General features: G+C 36.0%; 1 protein-coding gene across 7 annotated transcripts in view; it reads right to left on the minus strand.

Moving 5' to 3' along the window:
- The window catches only part of LOC135198752 (serine/threonine-protein kinase WNK1-like), a 569,129-nt gene that overhangs the window by 226,251 nt on the left and 320,378 nt on the right, over positions 1-22,500 (minus strand). For 2 of the 7 annotated variants that reach the window (XM_064226623.1, XM_064226624.1), the window contains exon 3: positions 19,609-19,677. The exons of the other annotated variants lie outside the window; for them this stretch is intronic. In XM_064226623.1, coding sequence (XP_064082693.1) covers positions 19,609-19,677 — 69 coding nt within the window. The remainder of the gene's footprint in view (positions 1-19,608; positions 19,678-22,500) is intronic. 7 annotated transcript variants of the gene reach the window in all.

The raw sequence follows: 22,500 nt of genomic DNA on the forward strand, positions 1-22,500 counted from the left end.
TACGATGCATATATATATATATGATATATATATATATATATATTATATATATAATATATTTAATATATGCACACACATATATTTATATATGATAAAATAAGAGAGATCATAGTTTCTTCAAATACGTATTAACTCTTTTATTTTTTATCTATGGAGCTGAATTATAAATGCCAAGTCCTTCTAAACACCTAAATTAATGATAATTGGTTGAACTCATCCACAGAGAGAGAGAGAGAGAGAGAGAGAGAGAGAGAGAGAGAGAGAGAGAGAGAGCGCAGCATCCCCATTGGGAACTGATTAAACCAAACACGTCTTATTCCTTCAAACAAGTCGCGAATAAAACCACGGAGGACGATTTGGCAAAACTAATACATCAACGGGAACAGACGGGGGGACAGGTGGCCCGGGAAATAAATACCTAGTAACTCAAGGGTTGTTGTTCTCCGATTTCATTTGAACTTTATCATAAACAGCAGATAACAACATTTCTCCGGACCCTGATAAGGTCGGGAGGCAAAAGGCAGCTATAGCTATCTGGATCATTATCATCGGATCTCTTTTTATGTTTACCCTTACATCTTGGTGATATTATCTTCAGCCCATTCGTCTTGGCCTTCTTGAACTCTATTTCTATTTCGTAAGGCTGCTGTATCTCCATCTTTCTATTTATTTCTGATCCATTTATCACTATTAGATTAAAACAAAACTGAGTGACATTATTTCAAATCGCTGCTTGAGAAAATGAAATTAGTATATTTTTATAATCAAACAACACACCAAAGCCTGAATAATACATACGGGCTGAAATTGTCAAAATTATTCTCTATTTTCATCAACCACACAGAAGTGCAACAAACCTATAATATAATTTTACACACACACACACACACACACACACATATATATATATGTATATATATATATATATATATATAATATATATAGATATATATATATCCAATTAAGGGTGAACTAATAATAACTTACAACTAAAAGGTTAAGTGACTAGTTAAACCCCCTCCAGACGCAATACGCTCCTATCAATTTGAAAAAAAAAAAAAAAAAAAAAAAAAAAACAGAACAACCAGTAGCTACAGAGAGTACATACTCATAACATCTGTGAGGAACCGAATTGCTGCTTGAAACTAGGACAAAAACAAGTGAAGCTGAAGCTTAACAACAACAGCAACAACTCTCTAGAGACGACTGTCCCTTAAGAGCCAAGATATGGCGAAGAGATGACCCTCTCTCTGTGTCCTTGCACATTCTTTCATCACACAAAAACGTCGATTGTCAGTGGAGAATGAAGGAGGGGGGGGGGGGGGGAGTGAAGTGTATATTATACGTTCATGTCAGGTCAGACATAAATGACCGTTACTGAAGGGCATTATCACTATTCTCTTTTTATTGTTTTTCTTCGTTTTTTCACTCTCTTTTTGCTAAGAAAGCCTGAACCCTCTCAGTACGTAATTCAGACGTATACAACTAATATTCATGAATTTTACAATAGTGATTTTCCACAGTTTCGATTAAAAATGAAAGAGATTTTAAGAAAATACATATATAAAAAGATATACTTTTGAAAGTGTGTAGTGTACATCACCTCATAAAATCATTTATTTGAATAAATAAAATAATAACACCACATAAATTTATTAAAGAGAAGATAAACTAAAAGGAGAGACTGACTGAAAATAAGCCCCCCAACCCCCACCAAAAAAAAAAAAAAAAAAAAAAAAAAAAAAAAAAAGCTGCTGCTCTGCAGAGATATACAGACCAATCTTGAAACACATCCCAGCCAGCAACAAAGAAAATAAAATAACAAGAAGTGAAAAAAAGGCATGACGTATTAACTTCAACGGCAGCTACACAATACGGTGAGTGGCCCATTGACCACGTGACCCAATCTCGCCCCAATGGAAGGAGGTCTCCCATCAATCAGAGAAAAGGCGAATAACCCGGCAACAATTCCCCGCCATTAAGAGAACCCATTTTCTCGCCGAAAAAGTCACTCGCTAACAAGATAAGGACAATTTCCAGACATTTTTAGGAGCAGCCTCTCCAATCAGTTAGGAAAAGGGAAGAAAAAATATAATATTAACTCCCTTTTGGCTCGAGTCAACTCTGTTGCTGGTGCAGGAGGGGCCCAGGGGTGGGGGGTGGGAATGAATGATAGGATAGGAATGTCAACAGAGGGATGGGGATAGAGTGGGGGATTCTGGTGAGGATGGTAGAGCGGAGGAGATAGGAGGGGTGGGGTGTGGAGTAATTTTGGAAGATGGGACAGGGGGGAGGGGGATCCTGACGAGGCGGGGTTGGGTGGGAGGGGCGAGGACGGCAGGTGATGAGGAGGCTTCACAGTTGCTATGGGAAAACAAAAAAGGGGGTGGGGTTATCATGATGTTCACTTGAAGACGATCAATTTGGCAACTCTTGTACAAAGGCTAAATTACGACTGAATAACGGTAAATTACATGCTCTCCAATTTTATTATATATATATATATATATATATATATTATATATATATATATATATATATATATATCATTGATAGCCTATATAGTTTTAATAATGTGAAATTGTACTTTTTAAAGGTATGAATATTTATGGAATATTCTCTGTAAAGTTTTTGTAAATAAATGTAAGTATATGTGTATCTAATGTATATGGCTTACTATAGCTGGAATAAAGGATTCAATTTGATTCAATTCAATATATATATATATTATATATATATATATATATATATATATATATATATATATATATATATATATATATTATGGGTGTGTGTGTCTTGTGTGTATAATTTTTTTTATCAATTCCAGTACAGCCTAGAGGCGTGTACGGACTTTTGAAACGTGATCAAATTAATCTATGAAAGGATTTTCCTCATGAATTATCAGTAATAAGTGTCTATAAACAGATAATATTACTTTCTGCTTGCGGGAGATATACAGACTAAAAAAAATAATAATAAAACTCGTCATAAACACTAAAAATTCTAATATTTCATTGTTACAAATTCTCCAAGTTTTCGCAAGCAGAAACCAACTCTGAAACTAAATACATACATCAATAAATTAACTATTAAATAAAAATAAGAGACAATTTCATAATGTTTTTAAATTATCGAAATAGTTCACCAACAGGAATATAAATAAGATACGGTCACTGTCCCAGGGTTTTGTTTACGCGAGTCTTACTTTATCTACGAAAGCTTTCCCCTGGGCTCTTTTTTAGGAACTAAAATTTCCAAGAATCATTTGTTTTCCTACATTTGGAAGAGTAATGCGCACAACAAAAGAAGGAACTATATATATATATATATATATATACATATAATATATATATATATATATATATATTATATTTGTGTGTATACTTGTGTGCGGAAATAGAGTTAGAAACATCAATAAATTTTGAGTTTACGACTGCATCTGTCTACGCATCAATACGTAATGACATACGTTCATCAAAACAGTTCACAGTTCACAAAATAACCAATGTTAACCACACACTCACACACTCACACACACACACACACACACACATAGACAGAGAGAGAGAGAGAGAGAGAGAGAGGAGAGAGAGAGAGAGAGAGATAAAAAATGGGCCCCACGTCACCTCTGTGCCTGTGAGTCTTAAATCGACGCCTCATACCTCCAGTTATGCTGTTCATAATATCTGTCTCTTTAGCGCATTGCTCCAGGATGCTTCGTGACAGCTGCTAGCAGCCTTGCCGGCACAGAAGTATCCATCCCTTTGCTGAGACAGGTTGGACGTCAGATCAAAGACCTTGCCTCGGTTGAAGTTGTATTGGTGTAATCAATTCTGAATCACCGACACACGCACGTGGTCACAAATACATATACATATCATATATACTATAAATATTTATATATATATATATATATATATATATATATATATATAATATACAGACACTATATGTGTGTTTATATATAATATATACATATATATTTACAAGGATTAGGATGTCTAAAATACTTATCAGTTCATCCGAGGAGAAATATATATATATATATATATATATATATATATATATATATATATATATATATATATATATATATATATATATATATATATATATATATATATATATATATATATATATATATATATAGAGAGAGAGAGAGAGAGAGAGAGAGAGAGAGAGAGAGAGAGAGAGAGAGAAGATGATTTGAGATCTCTTGTATGTATAGTGCCTGGTTGGTAATAACTGCAACTGGCAAAAGTAACTTACAAAATAAACGCACCAATTCACGAATACACTATAGGAAACAAAACCGTCATATTGAATATCTTTTTCAGTAATGATAAAAGACTAAAAAAAAATCGCACACGTGCCTCCGCATGTACTTCCGGGAGATGAAAGCCTTAAAAACACACACACACGCACAAATCTACATTTGCGTTCAGCAGAGAGGCTTTCCTGAATGTGGCTGTGTTTGCATCTCATGAATAGCCCATTGGTGTTTGGTGTTTTCGGGGATCAAAACGCAAAGCGCCAGAGAGACAAAACTCCACTTTCAGAGAGAAGTGGGCAGATGGAAAGAGAGAGAAGCTCTAAGATGTGAAAGAGGTGGAAAGAAGTAGGAGGCTTAGTGCAGCTAACTCCTACCCCACCCCCCCACCCCCATTCCCACCCCCAGTGCCACAAACACAGACGCAACCTGAATTTTCCACACACACACACACACAGGAACTCTGCAAATACGCCCCGGTAAGGAAATAACCACTAATTACACCTTCGCCGTACGTAATTCCATATTCCAGCTCCTCGAGGCATATTTATAAAAATACGCCATTCCTCTGAAGCCAATAATCAAGATAAACACAAGGGCGTGCAGCCACAACCATGCGTAAGGCTTCATAGCCGGGAGTGTAATACTTCCTGCATTAAAGTGAAGTTAGGAAATGGATAGGAATCGCAAGGGACAACAGCAACAACATGGAACACGAATAAACATTTGTCTTTGGTGATTAGGCACCGAAAAAATATATATATATTCAAATCCAATATTCTCAAGTGAAATTATAAAAGCCAATATCCTTTCTATCACGGAAAATTTGCCCTAAATACAATAGGCAAATACCGACCTTCTTTACCTAACATAAGAGATTAATAATTTTTTTGTCTTTAAAATATTTCTTGGTTACATTTACCACGGTGATATGAGATTAGATATTTACGTATTTACTTATAGACTATTTTTATTAGCATCTGAACGGGAAAAATATGCAAAAATATTCAACATTAGTACATGTGCTCTTTACCACATCTTTTATCTATCTTCTCTAAATAATATTATAATATATATATATATATATATCTATATATAATAATAAATACTATAAAATATCTATATATATATATATATACAATGGAAAATGACAGGCGCTGAATTTTTCTGATATCATTTTACCTGTGGTAATTACATAAACCGGATGTCACGTTGCAATCTACTTGATTTGATTTAATAAGTCATATATTAGATACATCTATATATAAATAATATATATAATACACAAACACCCAACACCACACCACACACACACCAACACACACATATTATATATATATATAAAATAAATTGGTATCAGTTTGTTTTGTGACCCGTGACCATCTCTGCACTGGCCTAGGTCAACGCAAGATCAGGCGCGCTGGATATATATGAACAGAAGAGTCTTTAACCGGAGTCTAACCTGAGTCCTCTTTAATGCATATATATAAATATATATATATGTATGTATATATGTAAATATATGTGTATACATTTGTGTGTATGTATGAGTATATGAACGCACACACACACATAGACACACACACGCCAATACACACAGTTACATAAAGTGCCAAAAAGGCCAGGAGAGGCATAACGTAATAAACCACTGGGAACAAAGCGATAAAAATACCGCCAATGCCATGGCAAAGTGACAAGGACCAAAGATAGAAGCAGACGCCGCCAGGCGGTTCTCAAATAAAGAGCTTTAAAGGGAATTAATAGCCACACCTCCGTTTTTCTTGGCCTCATTCCAAGTCCTTATGTATTCCTCCCTCTCTTCTCATTATTTCCTTTCGCTCTTCCTCATTAATCTCGCGCCTTCTATTTGTTCCCTTATCTGGCTTTCTTCTTGTTTTCACGTGACTCTTTTCAACCTCGATATGAATGCGAACCTTTTGTTTTTCAAGTTGTCGTTTTTTCCTCTGTTCTCTAGTCTGTTTCTCTTCCTCCTGTTCTTTCACAGTCAAAACAATCTGCCACCAACAAAATCCCGAAATAAATGAAAATATCAACTGTGAGTTCCTCCAAGGGTTTCATTATCATGCTCTCTCTCTCTCTCTCTCTCTCTCTCTCTCTCTCTCTCTCTCTCTCTCTCTCTCTCTCTCCCCAAGTGCTTATCTCGGAAGCTTTTATGACATGATTTTTTATTCTATTTTAAAAGAAGGCCTAAAGAAGGGCCTGGCGAAATCAAGACACTCCAAATGAAGCTACAGCTCTCTCTCTCTCTCTCTCTCTCTCTCTCTCTCTCTCTCTCTCCTCTCTCTCTCTACAACTTAACCGTTACTTGCAAGAAAGTAATTCGATAATAACTCGGAGAGCTCCCCGTTGCAGGGCATGACGTGTACAAGCTAAATTATGCAAGTGAAGATTCAGAAACCTTAATCAATCATATGAGATTAAAAAAAAGACGTTGTAGTTAATTGCAGTGTTCTTCTAAATTACAGGGGCCGATTATAAATATGACACAACACTAGTAAAAGACTTTAATACTTTAATGGATACTGTTCGAAAATAGAGTAACAAACAGTATTTACTGAAGAAACAAAAACGAATCTGGTCGTATTTTAAATAGATAAATGCATGTGTAAGTGTAAATAAACATACACTGCATTGCTTATACTTTACTATCACTGGACGCGGCAAATAGAAACCACGAATTTATGAATATTATATCAGGATATTACATTTATGGCAAAAACTAAACCGGGCATTCTTATATATATATATATATATATATATAATATATATATATATATATATATATATAATGAACACATGAGAACATTTCACATAAAACATATATACCATACGTTTATACGTGTATATATATTTATATATATATATATATATATATATATATATATATATATATATATATATATAATATATATATATACATATATATATCGCTAACAATACATACACACACACAGTAAAATACATAATCACCCACGTGTACGCTTGCGTTGTCATCTGACTATGTGTATCCCCCAGTAATCATCCCTAACTTTCATGTACGTACATCACCACCCAGCTCATCGCTCGCTGTACACGCGCACACGGGTACACATACAAACACACACACGTAAACAAACAACGCGGAAATACGAAATCTTTCCTGAGAAATAAAGCCAAACTTGGATAAAGGATAAAGGCTTCGCGTGACCGTAATCACAGGAAACCTCATGAATCTAAGGACGACCGAATAGGAGGAGCGTGAGATTAAATTTTACTGCAGTCAAAAAAAAAAAAAAATTGCTGCCTTCACACGAGGTATAATGATGATCCAACATCACGCACTCTAAATTTCCATTGAGAGAGAGAGAGAGAGAGAGAGAGAGAGAGAGAGAGAGAGAGAGTTAACACCAACAATTTTCGAGAGAGAGAGAGAGAATTAACACCAACAATATTAAAGACTTCAACAAGGGAGAGAGAGAGAGAGAGAATTAACACCATCAATTATAAGATTTTAACTATTAAACTAGGACGAGGAAAGCGAGGAGAGGAAAGGGGGGGGGCAGAGCGGAGAGAAGAGAGAGTGCGAGAGAGAGAGCGAGAAGAGAGAGAGAGAATTAACACCATCAATTTTAAGATTTCAACTAAGAGAGAGAGAGAGAGAGAGAGAGAGAGAGAGAGAGAGAGAGAGAGAGAGAGAAGTATCAGTATACAGAAAAAAAAGCTAACATACACCACAAACAAACAGTAAACTTTCTTGTTTGCGAAGAGCACAGCCCCCCATCCACCCCGCCCCCCTCACCAAAAAAAAAGTTTGTTTCCAAACCTACGAAGGGCACGTGGGAGTAAAGACGAATTTCAAGGTCGAAAGATTTAGCTGGCATATGTTTCTGGGGGGAGGGGGGATGGGAGGCGGATAGGGAAGGGGGAGGGATAAATGGGGTGGAGATTTCATACCCTTGTTGCTACCTACGCTTTTCCCCTCTTCCTCAACAACAAACAAACATACTTTGCGTAAATGTGAGCCCTTAGGCTTACCTAAGGAACTGATGGCAATATGTGCTTTATCATCTCCCTCCCCAAAATGGTGGTAATTATTTCTGAGCGGTTCTAAGGGGCTCTTCAGACTTCCAAGGTCAGGGTTGAAGCTGTTCTACGTGCAGCCCGAATAGAGAGGCACCTTCTTGCTTATGCATCAGATGCATTATGCCATGAGCGAAATGAATGGTGAATAAAGATATGTCTAAATTTGGGTGAGTCTTAAACAAAGATAAAAATAAAAAACAAGTAGACGTGAGATGCAATTTTGCCACTAAATCAACTCCATTCATCCTTAATAAAATAAAGTGAGCTAAGCAACAACATACATCCACGACAATCTTATCCCAACATCCACTCTGTGACGCTTTTTTTTTCTGGCAAATCACAGGATGACAAACCACAAGCTCTCCATATACACTATAGACTTTTATACATGAGAATATTTATCGTCATAAATAAGCACATACTTCCTAGTGTTTCCAGAAAGTGTCCCTCCCATCTGTCTCACAATCCCCTTTTTTTTCTTGAATTATACTTTTGAAAATTTGCAACCAAACTTCCCTTCGACCTATCAGGACTTCGGACTTAAAATTAAATGATAGCAATAACTGGAAGTCACATACGAACTTTGTAAGAACCAGGTTCTACTGTTAAAGCGTCAGATGTGTTTATCTTTTAATTAACTCCTCCAGGTTTACTTGGAACCTAACCGTGCTTGTAAGGAGTACTGTTCTTGTGTTCAGAGAGGTTCTACTTCATTTACTATACTTGATACAAGGACTGTTTGGAACTGCTATGCAAAGTTGCAGGTCTATCTAGTTTTACAGATATTACTTTGGGAACCACTTTCGGGAGCATACGTACTTCCAAAACCTCTATCCTACTTGTGCTACATAGAAGTAGCACAATTGTGAGGGTACCACCATGATCAGGCCATAATACCACTGATCTACAGTGTAGAACTCTTCAGTACTTGCCAAAATCATTTAATATGGCTGTTTTTAAGAAGGGTATTTAACAAAACTTAAGAAAGGAAACTTTTGTCATACTGTCGATCTTGTTCTGGACAGACTATATATATGTATATATGGGTTTGTGTGTGTGTGTGTGTGTGTGTGTGTGTGTGTGTGTGTGTGTATGGGTGGGTGGGTGGGTGTTTGGCGCGTGCGGGTACACGTGCCCGAGGTCTTTGGCAGATCCTCACAGCAAATCACCGAATCTTCATTCATCAAGGCTATTAAACACGAATAATGCAAAAAACCTATAACTGTCCCTTTGACAAACGACGCGGAACGTCACTCCCTCCTCGTATCGGCTGCCGGAAAGTCGTTTGCACGGCCCGGGGTGTCACCACGCCCGGCGATGCCAAAATTTCTTCACCCCTCAAGTGGCAGGGGCACTCGCAAATCACTCGCGCGATACTCGGCTCGAAAACAAATTTCGATCTTAAACGTCGCCTTCGCGGGTGAAATGTTGGGATTGGCCTCAATTACTTCCCGAGGGATGTATTTATGTCGATTCGAATAATTTTAGATCTTGCGTTCTGAAAATAGCTCTCGGTTTTTTCGTCCAGAGTTTTTTTTTTCCGTCAAGAGTTTTTAATGCTAATTTTTCTTTCAAACAGTTCATCTTAATAGAGTTAACATTTATGCTCTTTTCATAAATTTAAACATTTTGTTTGTTTTACAGTAACTTGTTAACATAAGTATGTGCTATTTTAGTTTGGGGAGAAATCATACACAAAATATCGTTACTACAAAAATTTCAAGAGCTTAGTTTTACATTGACTTATGTCAGAAACAAACATTAATAACAACCAAACTATGAGTATATATACTTGTACAGTGTGTGGCAAACAGAAGAGCACATGAACAAGAAAGCGTTCTTTAAAATATGCACGTTTCCATAATTCATCAAATATAATTTTCTGCCCATTGGTTCACTTCCACAAATCTCCACCCATCTGCTGCCTGTCGTCTCGTGGTTCTCACCCAAGTTGGTCTCTTTTGTCATCCAGTACTTCTGGTACCCACAGGATTCCAGCTGACACTGATACTATCAAAATACAATTCTCCTAGGGGCTTTGCGGAAAGTCCGTGTCCAAGGAATCTCCATCTCCTTTATATCATTATCTCTCTATACACGGAACTTCCGCTATTTACCTCAAGGTATCAATTCTCGGTCTATTCTGCAGTCTGGCCTGGATATTCTTTCTGGAGCTTTGTCTCAAATCGACCAAGTCTTTTGGATGTGGTTTCACTGTCACAACAGAACAATGTTTTGGATAGCTAGGATTTTTTTTTTTACTGACCGAAGTAACATTCTCTCTCTCTCTCTCTCTCTCTCTCTCTCTCTCTCTCTCTCTCTCTCTCTCTCTCTCTCTCTCTATATATATATATATATATATATATATATATATATATATATATATATATATATATATACATAAGTTGATTATCTATACCTCCCTGACATTTATCTTGAATTTCTCCCCCCTGCCTCTCTCTCTCTCTCTCTCTCTCAAAGCCAAAGCACCATAATAAATGACAAAGTCCCAAACCAAAACATTAGAGAAAAAAGCACCGATAACTCAGCAAATCTTGCGTAAAGTATAGAGGGTAAACAACATACAAAAACGAAAGGCTGGCGACAACGGTACACAGATTCCAAGTGAACATCAAACTCGCAGGGAAGTGGCACTGAAGATGTCTCAGAAGGTTAAACAATTCAAATGGCTTCTTTTTATGAGGAGGAATGACTTAAATAGAAAGCGAATATGTCAAGGGCAGATCTCAATCATCCTCCCACCTACCGTAAAAGTAGGAGGGCTGGCGCCACTGAATATAATAATGGGTCAAGCATAATTTAATGTACTCTGCAAGGTAGCTGAAGCACCTAAAGAAAACATATATACAACTGAGTTATGTTTACCCTGAAACTAGTAGGCGTTAGTTAATAACATATTACCATATTAGAGAGAGAGAGAGAGAGAGAGAGAGAGAGAGAGAGAGAGAGAGAGAGAAAAATGTTATTTCAGTAAGTAAAAAAAAAAAAAAAATCCTGGGTGGGAGAGACCATGAAGAAAAAACTACTTAACAATAGGCAATTTCTCATTATTCTTCCTTCCCTAGAGAGAGAGAGAGAGAGAGAGAGAGAGAGAGAGAGAGAGAGAGAGAGAGATTATCACTTCAGTCTATGTAAAAAAAAATTTGGGAAAGGATGATGATGATGATGATGATGATGACGAAGATGTGTGAGAGAGAGAGAGAGAGAGAGAGAGAGAGAGAGAGAATGTGTGTACAAAACAATCAAAACCAACAAAATAGCAACACTGCGTGGGGAATGAGCGAGGTGATGTAGGAGGGGGGGAAAGGGAGGGGGGTAGGGGGAGATACAAGTGGGATGTCTGGCTTCAACTACCATGACGAGCAGTGGCGGAGGAACGTGTCCTGACAAAAAAAAAAAAAAAAAAAAAAAAAAAAAAAAAAAAAAAAAAAAAAAAAAAAAAAAAAATAAAAAAAAAAAAAAAAAAAAAAAAAAAAAAAAAAAAAAAAAAAAAAAAAAAAAAAAAAAAAAAAAAAAAATTGGTTTTGCTTTTTCTGACTGTGTGGCGTGTTGGTCGGACGGTACGATGGAGGCGAATGGCCACCTTCCTTTGCACCAAGTGTTAAAAGCCATGACGACACCGGTGCATCACAGGTGTGCGTCAAGGATAAACGCATCCCAGTTAACCTGGGGTTTGGGGGAAACTGGAGAATATTGCCGAAAATTTCAGCATTTTTCTTATAATAACTATCTACCAAATACACAAACTGCGTTATTATTATTATTATTATTATTATTATTACTATTATCTTATTAGCATTATTATTATTATTATTATTAAAAAGATACATACTTTACTACGGACACCATCTAATTACGCAATCTTCTCTCAGAACTGAGAATGTCCTTGCAGAGAACAGGGTAATACAACGTTTATCAAAACAGAGTCAAATACAGATGACATCATTTGACCAACTAAGGACAATAGTTTACAAGAAGCACTTCCAAAACAAATCACAAATCTGAATTAAAAATAACTAATCAAACAATTTTTTTTGTTGATGAAGGAAACTTCCAGTGCGTCAGCATTCTAAAAATACAGAGGTAGATTGCAACCTACGGTACCTAACAGGAAAAGAATGGATATACTAACACGAAAGGGAGCCAAACACACTCACACACACACTATATATATATATATATATATATATATATATATATATATATATATATATATATATATATATATGATCTATTTTCACTACAAATTCGTATAACTACTGAAATTTAAACGATTGTTAACACAAAATCTTGAATGAAGAATTCTCATGTCTGTTACCTAGGAAAGTAAACAAAAACACAAGCATGAACAAAATAGATAAGACAGCAGTCAGTACATATAATTAGTAATTATACTTAACTGCCTTCTTTCTTCTATCGGTTTTTTAAATTTTCTTACCGCATGTGAATGCGATATGACGCATAATGCTACATAATGTACATCTTTAATGCAAGAGACATGCTCTATAAACATTTGGTCATATTACCATGTATACCAGTATGAGTCAGACCTACGCACATAACACTTTCCTATATAAGTAGAGGGTTGCATCAGTCGTATATTACATTAATTATGGTACCCCTTGATAGGGAATATATTTTTACTTATTCTTTTATTAGGCAATATATTTACAGGATCAAAGTGAAATTTCACCCCCATTAACCTAAGAGTAAACGAATGTATATAGATCACTGCACCATATCCATCTAGCAGTGATTTTCCATCGCCACATTTCACGTAGCCCAGTGTCAACTTTTAACCCTTCTTCCCTGTAATTACGTTAATTAACATGATCCCATTTGGACGAGGGGGGTGGGGGGGGGGGGGGGGAGGGGGGGGGGGGGGGGGGGTGGGGGGGGGGGGGGGGGGTGGAGGATGGTTTACAGCACAACTGTGTTATTTACCACATCCTCCTCCCTGTAATTTCGCATATCGAGTTTTGCTTTATATCACCTTCTCGTTCATCCTTCACCAGCTTTATTTTCTTTCGCTTTATCAGATTGTAGTGTATATTTACCCAGGGTTTATACGTCGCGCTTTGCAACTCTTGTTTACAGATGAGAAGTCAAATAATCTGACCTTTCATTTCGTAACGGTCGCGTTTATGATTCTGTCCTCAACTTCTGATGTTGTTTTGAATGTATTTCTCCCCTTGCTTGCTTGTGCAAGGTTAAATAACACACACATATATATTTGTGTGCGTGTGTATGTACGTATGTATGTATATAAGGATTACAAAACCCTTATATTTTTACAAGGAATCTTTTCAGATAACAATAATAAAAAAAAAGCTGGAACAATGCTATTTTCACAAAATCCATGGTTCGATCCATGCCTGCGCAGCACCTACCAGTTGACCCAGCTGGAAGTGAAAAAAAGGGCACGAGGCTAAAAACCTCACATTCTTAAACTATCTGAAAACAAGTGTGTAAATTCAGCATCATCATGAAGAACACTATCGCCCTTACAGACATGTAACATTAAGGTAATTGTTAAAAAAATCCACAATTATATATTAAAAGAACCAAGACTTTCGAACACCGTCAGTGTAACGTTAAATTGGACATATTTGTCCCTTTACATTTTAACGTTATACTGGTGAACGGTGTTCGAAACTCTTTGTTCTATTTTTACATAGAAATATATTTTAATATATAATTGTGGATTTTTTAAGAATCAGTTTTCACGAGACTGTGAATTTCTTAACATTAAGGTAATTATTAACAAACCAACCGGCCCAACCAACAACTATCCTTGTACCAGAACCCTATTAATGAAACAAAAGTGATGGAAACTAGTACAAAATTCTCAGCATGTAATTTACCTAGGACGAGGAAGGTATTGATCCTGGGAATTTACACGATATCAGTCTCCCTTTGGCAAGTACGCAATTAACAGGCTACAATTCTGACATCATAATTAAGGAGCTGGAGTTCTCAGTCGGATAAAAAGATACGTTCTGAATTGCCACTAAAGATTTTCCCATCTGCCACAACACACATTGTCATTTATTGAAGGTCAGTCTTTTTAGATATGAATAACAACATATGCATCATTTTACACATGTTTCTATGAAAAGCAAATTCTCTCTCTCTCTCTCTCTCTCTCTCTCTCTCTCTCTGATACAATTATACTTAAGTCCCAATGCACTTCATGGCTACGACTTATAAAATGGCAAACAATAACATATCTGAAGCCTTCGCTCACGAAACGAATAAAACTTGTACGGTTGTTTGGCTCGACCACTCTATGGGTTAATATTTGTTCCTGTCCGGAAACAGGGTTTCGATCTAACATTCTTTGGATTGGTCCGATATAGTATGTTAAACCGTGTATCAATATACAGATTTATCAATTGACACTTACACCCTAAAGCACACACACCACACACACACACACGCACACACACACACACACACACACACAACACACACATATATATATATATATATATATATATATATATATCTATATATAGACAGCTGATACTTACACCCAAATTATATATATGATGTATGTGTGTGTGTGTGGTGTAATATAAAATATACGTTTGTATTCGTACTTTTTCTTTCTGTAATCTATATGCTTAATTTTTCTTAAATAAGGACCATAATAGGAAAAAAGAATAAACCACTACACTTGGGCCTATATATATTGGCTTTTTTCGGAAAAAAAAGTCGAGGGTCGATGTAAACGTTGAAGTATAGAGGTGTTTTTAATTTACTCTGGTCTTGTCAAATGCCTTTCATAAAGCAGTATATATATATATATATATATATATATATATATATATATATATATATTAATTATATATATAATAATATACATATATATATATATATATACTATAATATATATATATAGTATATATATATATATATATATATATATATATACATACATATAATGTAAGTTACACTGATGGTTTTAATAAGAAAATAATTTCCAGCAGAAATTCAGTTTAATAAGGTTCTCCTACAGTAACGTGTAACTTCCCAATGAATCTTAGACCTGAATATAAAGAATTTTATTTAAACACATATGGGTCACCAAATGAAGGAACGCCAAAGGGAGGGGAGCGGGGCAACATTCTACCGGAAAGAATATTAGTCATTACCAAAGATGGTACGGCGCAAAAAATGAACCACGAGGAAATAACTAACAGTCACCTGCAGCACATATTGCTACTTGGCAACTCGGCGCGGAAATAGCTAACTGGTAACTTGTGCCGTAGGTCATTCTTAGAGATTAGATAATTTGTGAAATGCTTGTAAAATAAAATCTGCCAAGAAATAAATAAAACAAATAAATAAATAAACAGACGGGCGAAGGAGGGATAGATGAGTAGGCATGGGGCTTGAACATTGAGAGCTGCACCAGCCAGAACAGTGATACGCAGTAGGTTTGATAAGACTCTTAGTAGTACATATTAGTATTTAGAGACTGATGAACCTTGTGAGGATTCTAGCCAATAAAAATGAGAAACAAAAAAACATGTATCACACGCAACTAGCATTTTATTCAAGTCTAAAACGTATAACCTATCAAGTCACTAACCTTGTATAAAAAAATCTTTCCATAACTGAAAACAGACCAGCAGGTGAGCAGAGCCTTATCACTCTCGTTTTCTACGTGGACTCCGAACTTATCGGTTCGCTTCCGTTTTCTATGGATAACATTACGCATCTCAAGGTCAGACTCACATAGATTCGCAGCTGTCTCAAACAGAAAGAAAAGGTTACAGACGTTATATAACGTTCAGGTCGTACCTTAACAACCTCGATTATGGTGGCCCAGAAAACAGGGCTTGTGCTGATTAGATACGTGTTCGCTCGGCGTTTAATTAGTACGTTCGGCTGATACTCGCGTTCATGAATAGACTGGTCTGGCTTGAAAAACCCACGGGCCACGTTTCCAATCTTTTTCTTACGTTTCCAATCTTTTTCTTTCGTTCGTTTTTCTTTTTCAGGACTAACTATGATTAAAACACAAAATCGTATTAATTAGCAATATGAGTGAACTGCCTTAACATATTACTTTACAAATGTAACGATATACAGAAGGAATTCGCAACTAGTTATTACCAATACAATAAAATAGTCCGAAATAAAACTCTCTCCTGAATGTAAAATTCCAGCAACGATCGATACATTCCAACATCTGTCAGATGCCACAGATCGATGTTTGTCCGGTGAATGAAAAAATCATGTAACTTGACTGTTTAAAGGAAGCCTTTTGGGAGGAATTTTAAACGATACCTTACAGACAACATTAGCTATGTGCGCAAACATACTCACATGGAATACAGTGGTAGAAGTAGCGTAGGAATCCACACACTATAGAATGTGTTAGTGTGTGGATTCATATATATATAAGACATATAAGACGCCTTTATATATATATACATACATGCATACATATATATATATATATATATATATATATATATATATATATATATATATATATATATATTATACACACACACACACACACACACACATATATATATATATTATATATATATATATATATATATATATATATATGACACTTTATCACGCCTACAGCAGCAAAACTCTGTAACGAACAAAAGTCATTCTTGTATCAGGAGTATCAATCTCTTGGAAGATGAATATAGGAGTTGAAATATTTCGCCAAGAATAAAAATAACGAAAAAAAAAAAAAAAAAAACAGCCAACCACTCGCCTCCTACGCAACCATACGCTCCTGGAATACCCATGACAGCAGTTACAGATGGTGACATCTCCATGAATATCCACGACCATCCACGTGAATGGCCATGACGCCAGTTGCAAACTTGCAGATGACGAAGTTCTGACGACAAACACGTGGCAGTAGTATCAACGATATGAAATCGGTAGTGGTGACAAGCGGAAGCTAACCGAGAGAAAACGGGAGCAACTTCGAGGACCGTTTTCTATGAAGTGATATTGACATATGTTGTGCTTGATGCATGACTAGAATTGTTTTCGTTTGAATCACGGAACCTATCGGCTGACTGCTCGCATAAACAATTACATTTTATATATATATATAATATATATATTATATATATATATATATATATATATATATATATATGGTTTTTGAAGGTAAACTTGCCAAATGAATTATACAAAATACCACTCGATTATATGCTATCATTACAATTCTCATCGAATCCTGCCATTTACTTGCCATCCACGCAAGTATAAAATGACAAAAAATTAAGGTAAGGAAGAAAAAGAGAGAAAAATAAGTGCTGATGATCTTAAGTGCAAATAATTAACAACAATAATTATAATTCACCATTAAAACTCCAAACTAAAAAACTAAAGTGAAACAAAAGACGCCCAAACGGATAAACCTCCTTACAGAATAAACGACTTAATATAGCAATACTAGGCTACACAATTTCACAACATGACACTTGTTTCAGACTTATCTATACGAAGGACTCTTAGGTGTTACAACTCTCACCTTTCCCTCCTAATCCTGAGCTCCCTCTTTTTAAGCTTTGCATTCCGAACGTGAATGCAAGGAAGCGGGATTCTGCAAAAACAAAGCAATGATGAAAATGGAGGTGATTCGTGAAAACAAAAACGAATAACAACGACAACATCAACAAAATACAAAAAATCCATCGTGCGAGATAAGAACAACCACATTCTCGTTTCCTACGAACACGAAAGACTGGTGCTGGCAAGACATCGGTGGTGAGATGTTCCAGTGGAACGTCAAATGATGCACAACTATCTAATCTAAGTCATAACGTGTACGAGTCACAAGCGCCATATGAATTCTGTACCAGTCAAAACAAAAGGAAGACCTTTTTATAAACTATTAATTTCAAGAAGGTTCAATGTTTGCAAGAACTCAGAAGTAACGCTCGGGAAATCGAGTTATCCTGACAGAGACCTTTACAAGATTTGAAGCATATATATAAATATGTATGAATATATGTGTGTATATATACATACGTATATATATATATATATATATATATAATTATATATATAATATATATATAGCCATATACATATTCTATAGATATGTATACATATATACACACATATTTATGTACTATACATAAAAATCCACATAAATAAAAAAAGAATCGCCAAATTACATTAATCAGTTAATTGTCAAAGCAAATTATAATTATCTGTAAGGTTAAGATAAAACAGACTTCAACGTTGAACCCCCATTTCGTAACATCGACCACAAATTGCAGGACATTCCTGCCTGACAGCTTTTACGTCAATAAATATTTCTATAAAATACCATCAAACAAAATACCTTCTGTCTGTCACTCGCCCTTGCGTTTAACTCTGTTCATTTTCCTAAAACACTTAATCTTTTCCCATCAGGGAGGATGGGTGGCTAACCTATCAGTCTTTATCATAATATATTATATGTATATTGTATTTTATATACAGTGTCCATAAAGTCCCAGTACCATTACAAGTATTTATTGTTGAGAATGGTACTGGGACTTTATCGACACCCTGTATGTTATAATTTACTATACTGTATTATATATATTACATTTTATTATATTAATATTATATTTAATTTTATTAATTCGTACTTTATATACCATATTAATGCCATAATTATAAGAAGCATCTACGCTAATTTTAATTATTAAAAAATTAGTTTTTCCAACTTAAATTTCTTTTTAAATCTTTTATTGGGTGTTATTTCAAGATGACGCTCCCTTCCCTCATCCCTCACCATGCAGACACAGCAAGGAATAGGACTTGCTTTTCAACACTACAGAGAGAGAAGAGAGAGAGAGAGAGAGAGAGAGAGAGAGAGGAGATGAGAGAGAGAGAGAGTTTGTGTGGGTGTACGGAGGAGGGGAAAGTACATGCGCGCGTGTGCGTGAGCATTCCTCTAATGACGTTTCGAACGCGCGTGTCAAGTGTGCGCATGCCCAAACAAGTGCACTTCAAACAAACCATACGAAATTCGTCAGCATTTCCACGAGTCTAAACAGACAGTCCAGAGAAGAAAAGATAGCGAGCAATACTATAGAAACACGAGCACACCCTCGCTAGCCCCCCTGCAGTTCCCACTGGGAGAAACGGAGGAAAAGCAACGTGAATCCTCACGTTGATTTTTTTCCATTCCCGTGAGCAGCTAATCATTATGCAAAACCCTCCTTCTGGATCTTCTCTCTCACCTTTCCTTCCTAATCCTGAATCCTTCCTTTTGCTTTTCCACCCCTATGTGAATGGAAGGAAGCGTGAGTCTGTAAAAACAGGGCACAGGAGTTAAGGACAAAAACATTCCAGTCGCAGAAGAGATCACGACAAAACTGCGTGTGGGTGGGATGCAAAAGACCTGTGTTTGTTCGGCTAAACTGTCCCTTACATTAGCAATGTGCTACCCAAAACTTTCCTCGGTGAAATGATGCTCGAGGAAAGTGCCAAGACTTTCCTATGCTTTTCAAAATCACACAAAAATAAAGATTCCAATGGTTTTTTTTTTTAATGTAAAACAGATCCTTTCAAAAATTCTGATTTAAAACAAAAAATTGTCAAAAATGTATCATTGGGTATAAAGCTTGAACACCTAAACAGAGGAATACACAAATATGTTATACGTTTACCCTTTCTTAGACAAGTAACACAAACATCTGCTAACAAAGAGACTCTTTTATATGAGAATAACACACGAACACATCACTACAATGACCTCGCTACCGTCAAAACGATCACACACATCCTTCCGCTGCTGTGAGAACAGGTCTTGTAATACTCACCTTCATCCCAACGGCTCATGCTTCTAACATCTGTGTAATGAGTGTTCACACGGGGGGGAAATACATGATACCAGTGGTTATCAAAGCCATCCCAAGGAACAAGCAGCACACAGGTAAATACAGACCAGACACTCTGCGGAAGTTTCTTCAAAGGTTCCTCATTCAAAAATATATATAAAAAAAAGCAGTGAAAAAAAAAAACATACAAGCCAGAGAAATGACACTCGCATGCAAAACATTCTCCGAGAGACACACGAAAGATGCACGCTCATATCACATACAAGAGAAACATGACTACAGATCCTGCGGGGATTAAAACAAGCTGCGGTCAAGGCATATATAGTATACGGATGCAGAAATGTCCATTCGTCCGTGTCCGGGCTTCGTGCGGCAGGAGTTGGGATCGAGAGAGTCCTTCTCCCGTCGTCATGTCACGATTTTCTCCTCCTTTTGTGGTTTCAAGTCTTTTTCTTTTTTCTTTCTTTCTTTCTGGGAGGCTTTAACGGGGCTCCGCTCACTTTTCAATTACTCTCTCTGAGGCATTTCAGAGGCTCTCACTAACTGATAGGCACGAGGCTGAGAATCATGACACAGCTGTTTCCCAAAATTTTCGAGCTGATTCGTCAAGGTATTATTGGCCCATTCGCTCACTTTTTCTTATTAATGAAAACAAAAACATTCAAAATATTCTTTTCATAATATAATTTCCTTCATTTATTATATATAAAGGAATATAGCGTACTCATGATTATGTTAAATTACAGTTTAAAAACGAATGTCTTTAACATTGTGCCTTACATAAAACAAAACAAAAATAATTTCTAAAATTAGGGCCCGGTCTCATTTAAGCCAAAAGAGGGATCTTCAAGGTCACATTTGTGAAGACTCTTTGCGTGCATCTTGAAACAGCAGCAATTTTTCTTTTTATTCTTTCCAAAATCTTAAAACAAGAATTTGAAACTACAGTAACTTCTTTCATTCTTTTCAAAATTTTAAAATTGTAAGTTTTAGATTCTAATAAAAATTTTCGTAACCATTAAGACCGTTACTGCAAGTCTGAATTTAAGATTGATATTATATGAATTTTTACATGAAGATTTAAATAACAAATATTTGTAACTATGGTAACTTCTTTCATTGTTTTCAAAATTTGAAAAATGTAAGGCCACAATTACAAGTCTCAATGAATTTTTACATGGGAATTTACATAAAAACAATCTGAAGGTTTCAATAATAATACAAAATAGTATACAAGACAAGCCTCAAAGAGAGTATTGAAATGTGGCGTGGTGACCCCGTAGAGTGTCATGACAGCCGACCCACGTCCACCTTACCACCACAACTCCCACCACGGACAGGTTATAAAACACACCTTAGGAACTATTCATAACAAGGATATATACAGCTATAGCTTCACATATATCAGACTGGTAAACACTCATTTTTGCTTTATTACGTAACCGACCTTCATTTGACATTACAAACGTACTACGCTACCGGTGTAGCAACAACTATTAATTATAGCGATGCGGAGAAATAGAAATGGGTTTCCTTTGCCAAGGGACGAATAAATAATTATGCATTTATAATGTGAACTGTTTTTAGGTAAAAAGAAAAAAACGAAAAGCTGAACCATTGCTCTCCATACTTACATAAACGTAAAGCTGAAAGACTAAAATAATAATAATAAAAAAAAGCATTAATGCGTCGTTCTTTCACTACAACTTGTTTTAATATTATCCAAAAATAAATCCATATGAATTAAAATGTTCTCCACGTGAAGCAGGCGAAACAACAGGAGACCATAAGCATCCCACATAAGAAGACATTCAATAAAGCACATAGCACATTAACCAGTCTCTATTTACCACAAACACCCCAACCCGGTTTCTACGCATCTTGCGCATTAAAAAAAAAAAAAAAAAAAAAAAAAAAAAAAAAAAAAAAAAAAACTACTACTTCTCGACGCACGATTTATGAAGCCATAAAATTAAAGGCACGGCGGACGTGCACCAACGGCGGCTCCATAAATGGCCGGCACGCTCCATCCCGCACGTCAATGCTCCTCTGAATTGGGACGGAGCATAAAACCGTCTATGCAGATGAGGCTCGGAAGCAATTAGGATATAGGATTGCATGTGTGTCCTGCCTCCTGATGAGGGGCAGGGGAGGTAAAAATATCCTTCCTTTGCGGCTGCTCATAATTTGCAGACTAGTTACTGGGGCGCAAAAAATAGCTACCAGTAAAACTGAAGGAAATTGGTCTTCTTGGTAGCTCAGTCTTGCCTAATCATACTTCATTACGATTGG

This window comes from Macrobrachium nipponense, chromosome 22 (genome assembly GCF_015104395.2).
Source record: "Macrobrachium nipponense isolate FS-2020 chromosome 22, ASM1510439v2, whole genome shotgun sequence".
Classification (NCBI taxonomy): Eukaryota; Metazoa; Arthropoda; class Malacostraca; order Decapoda; family Palaemonidae; genus Macrobrachium; species Macrobrachium nipponense.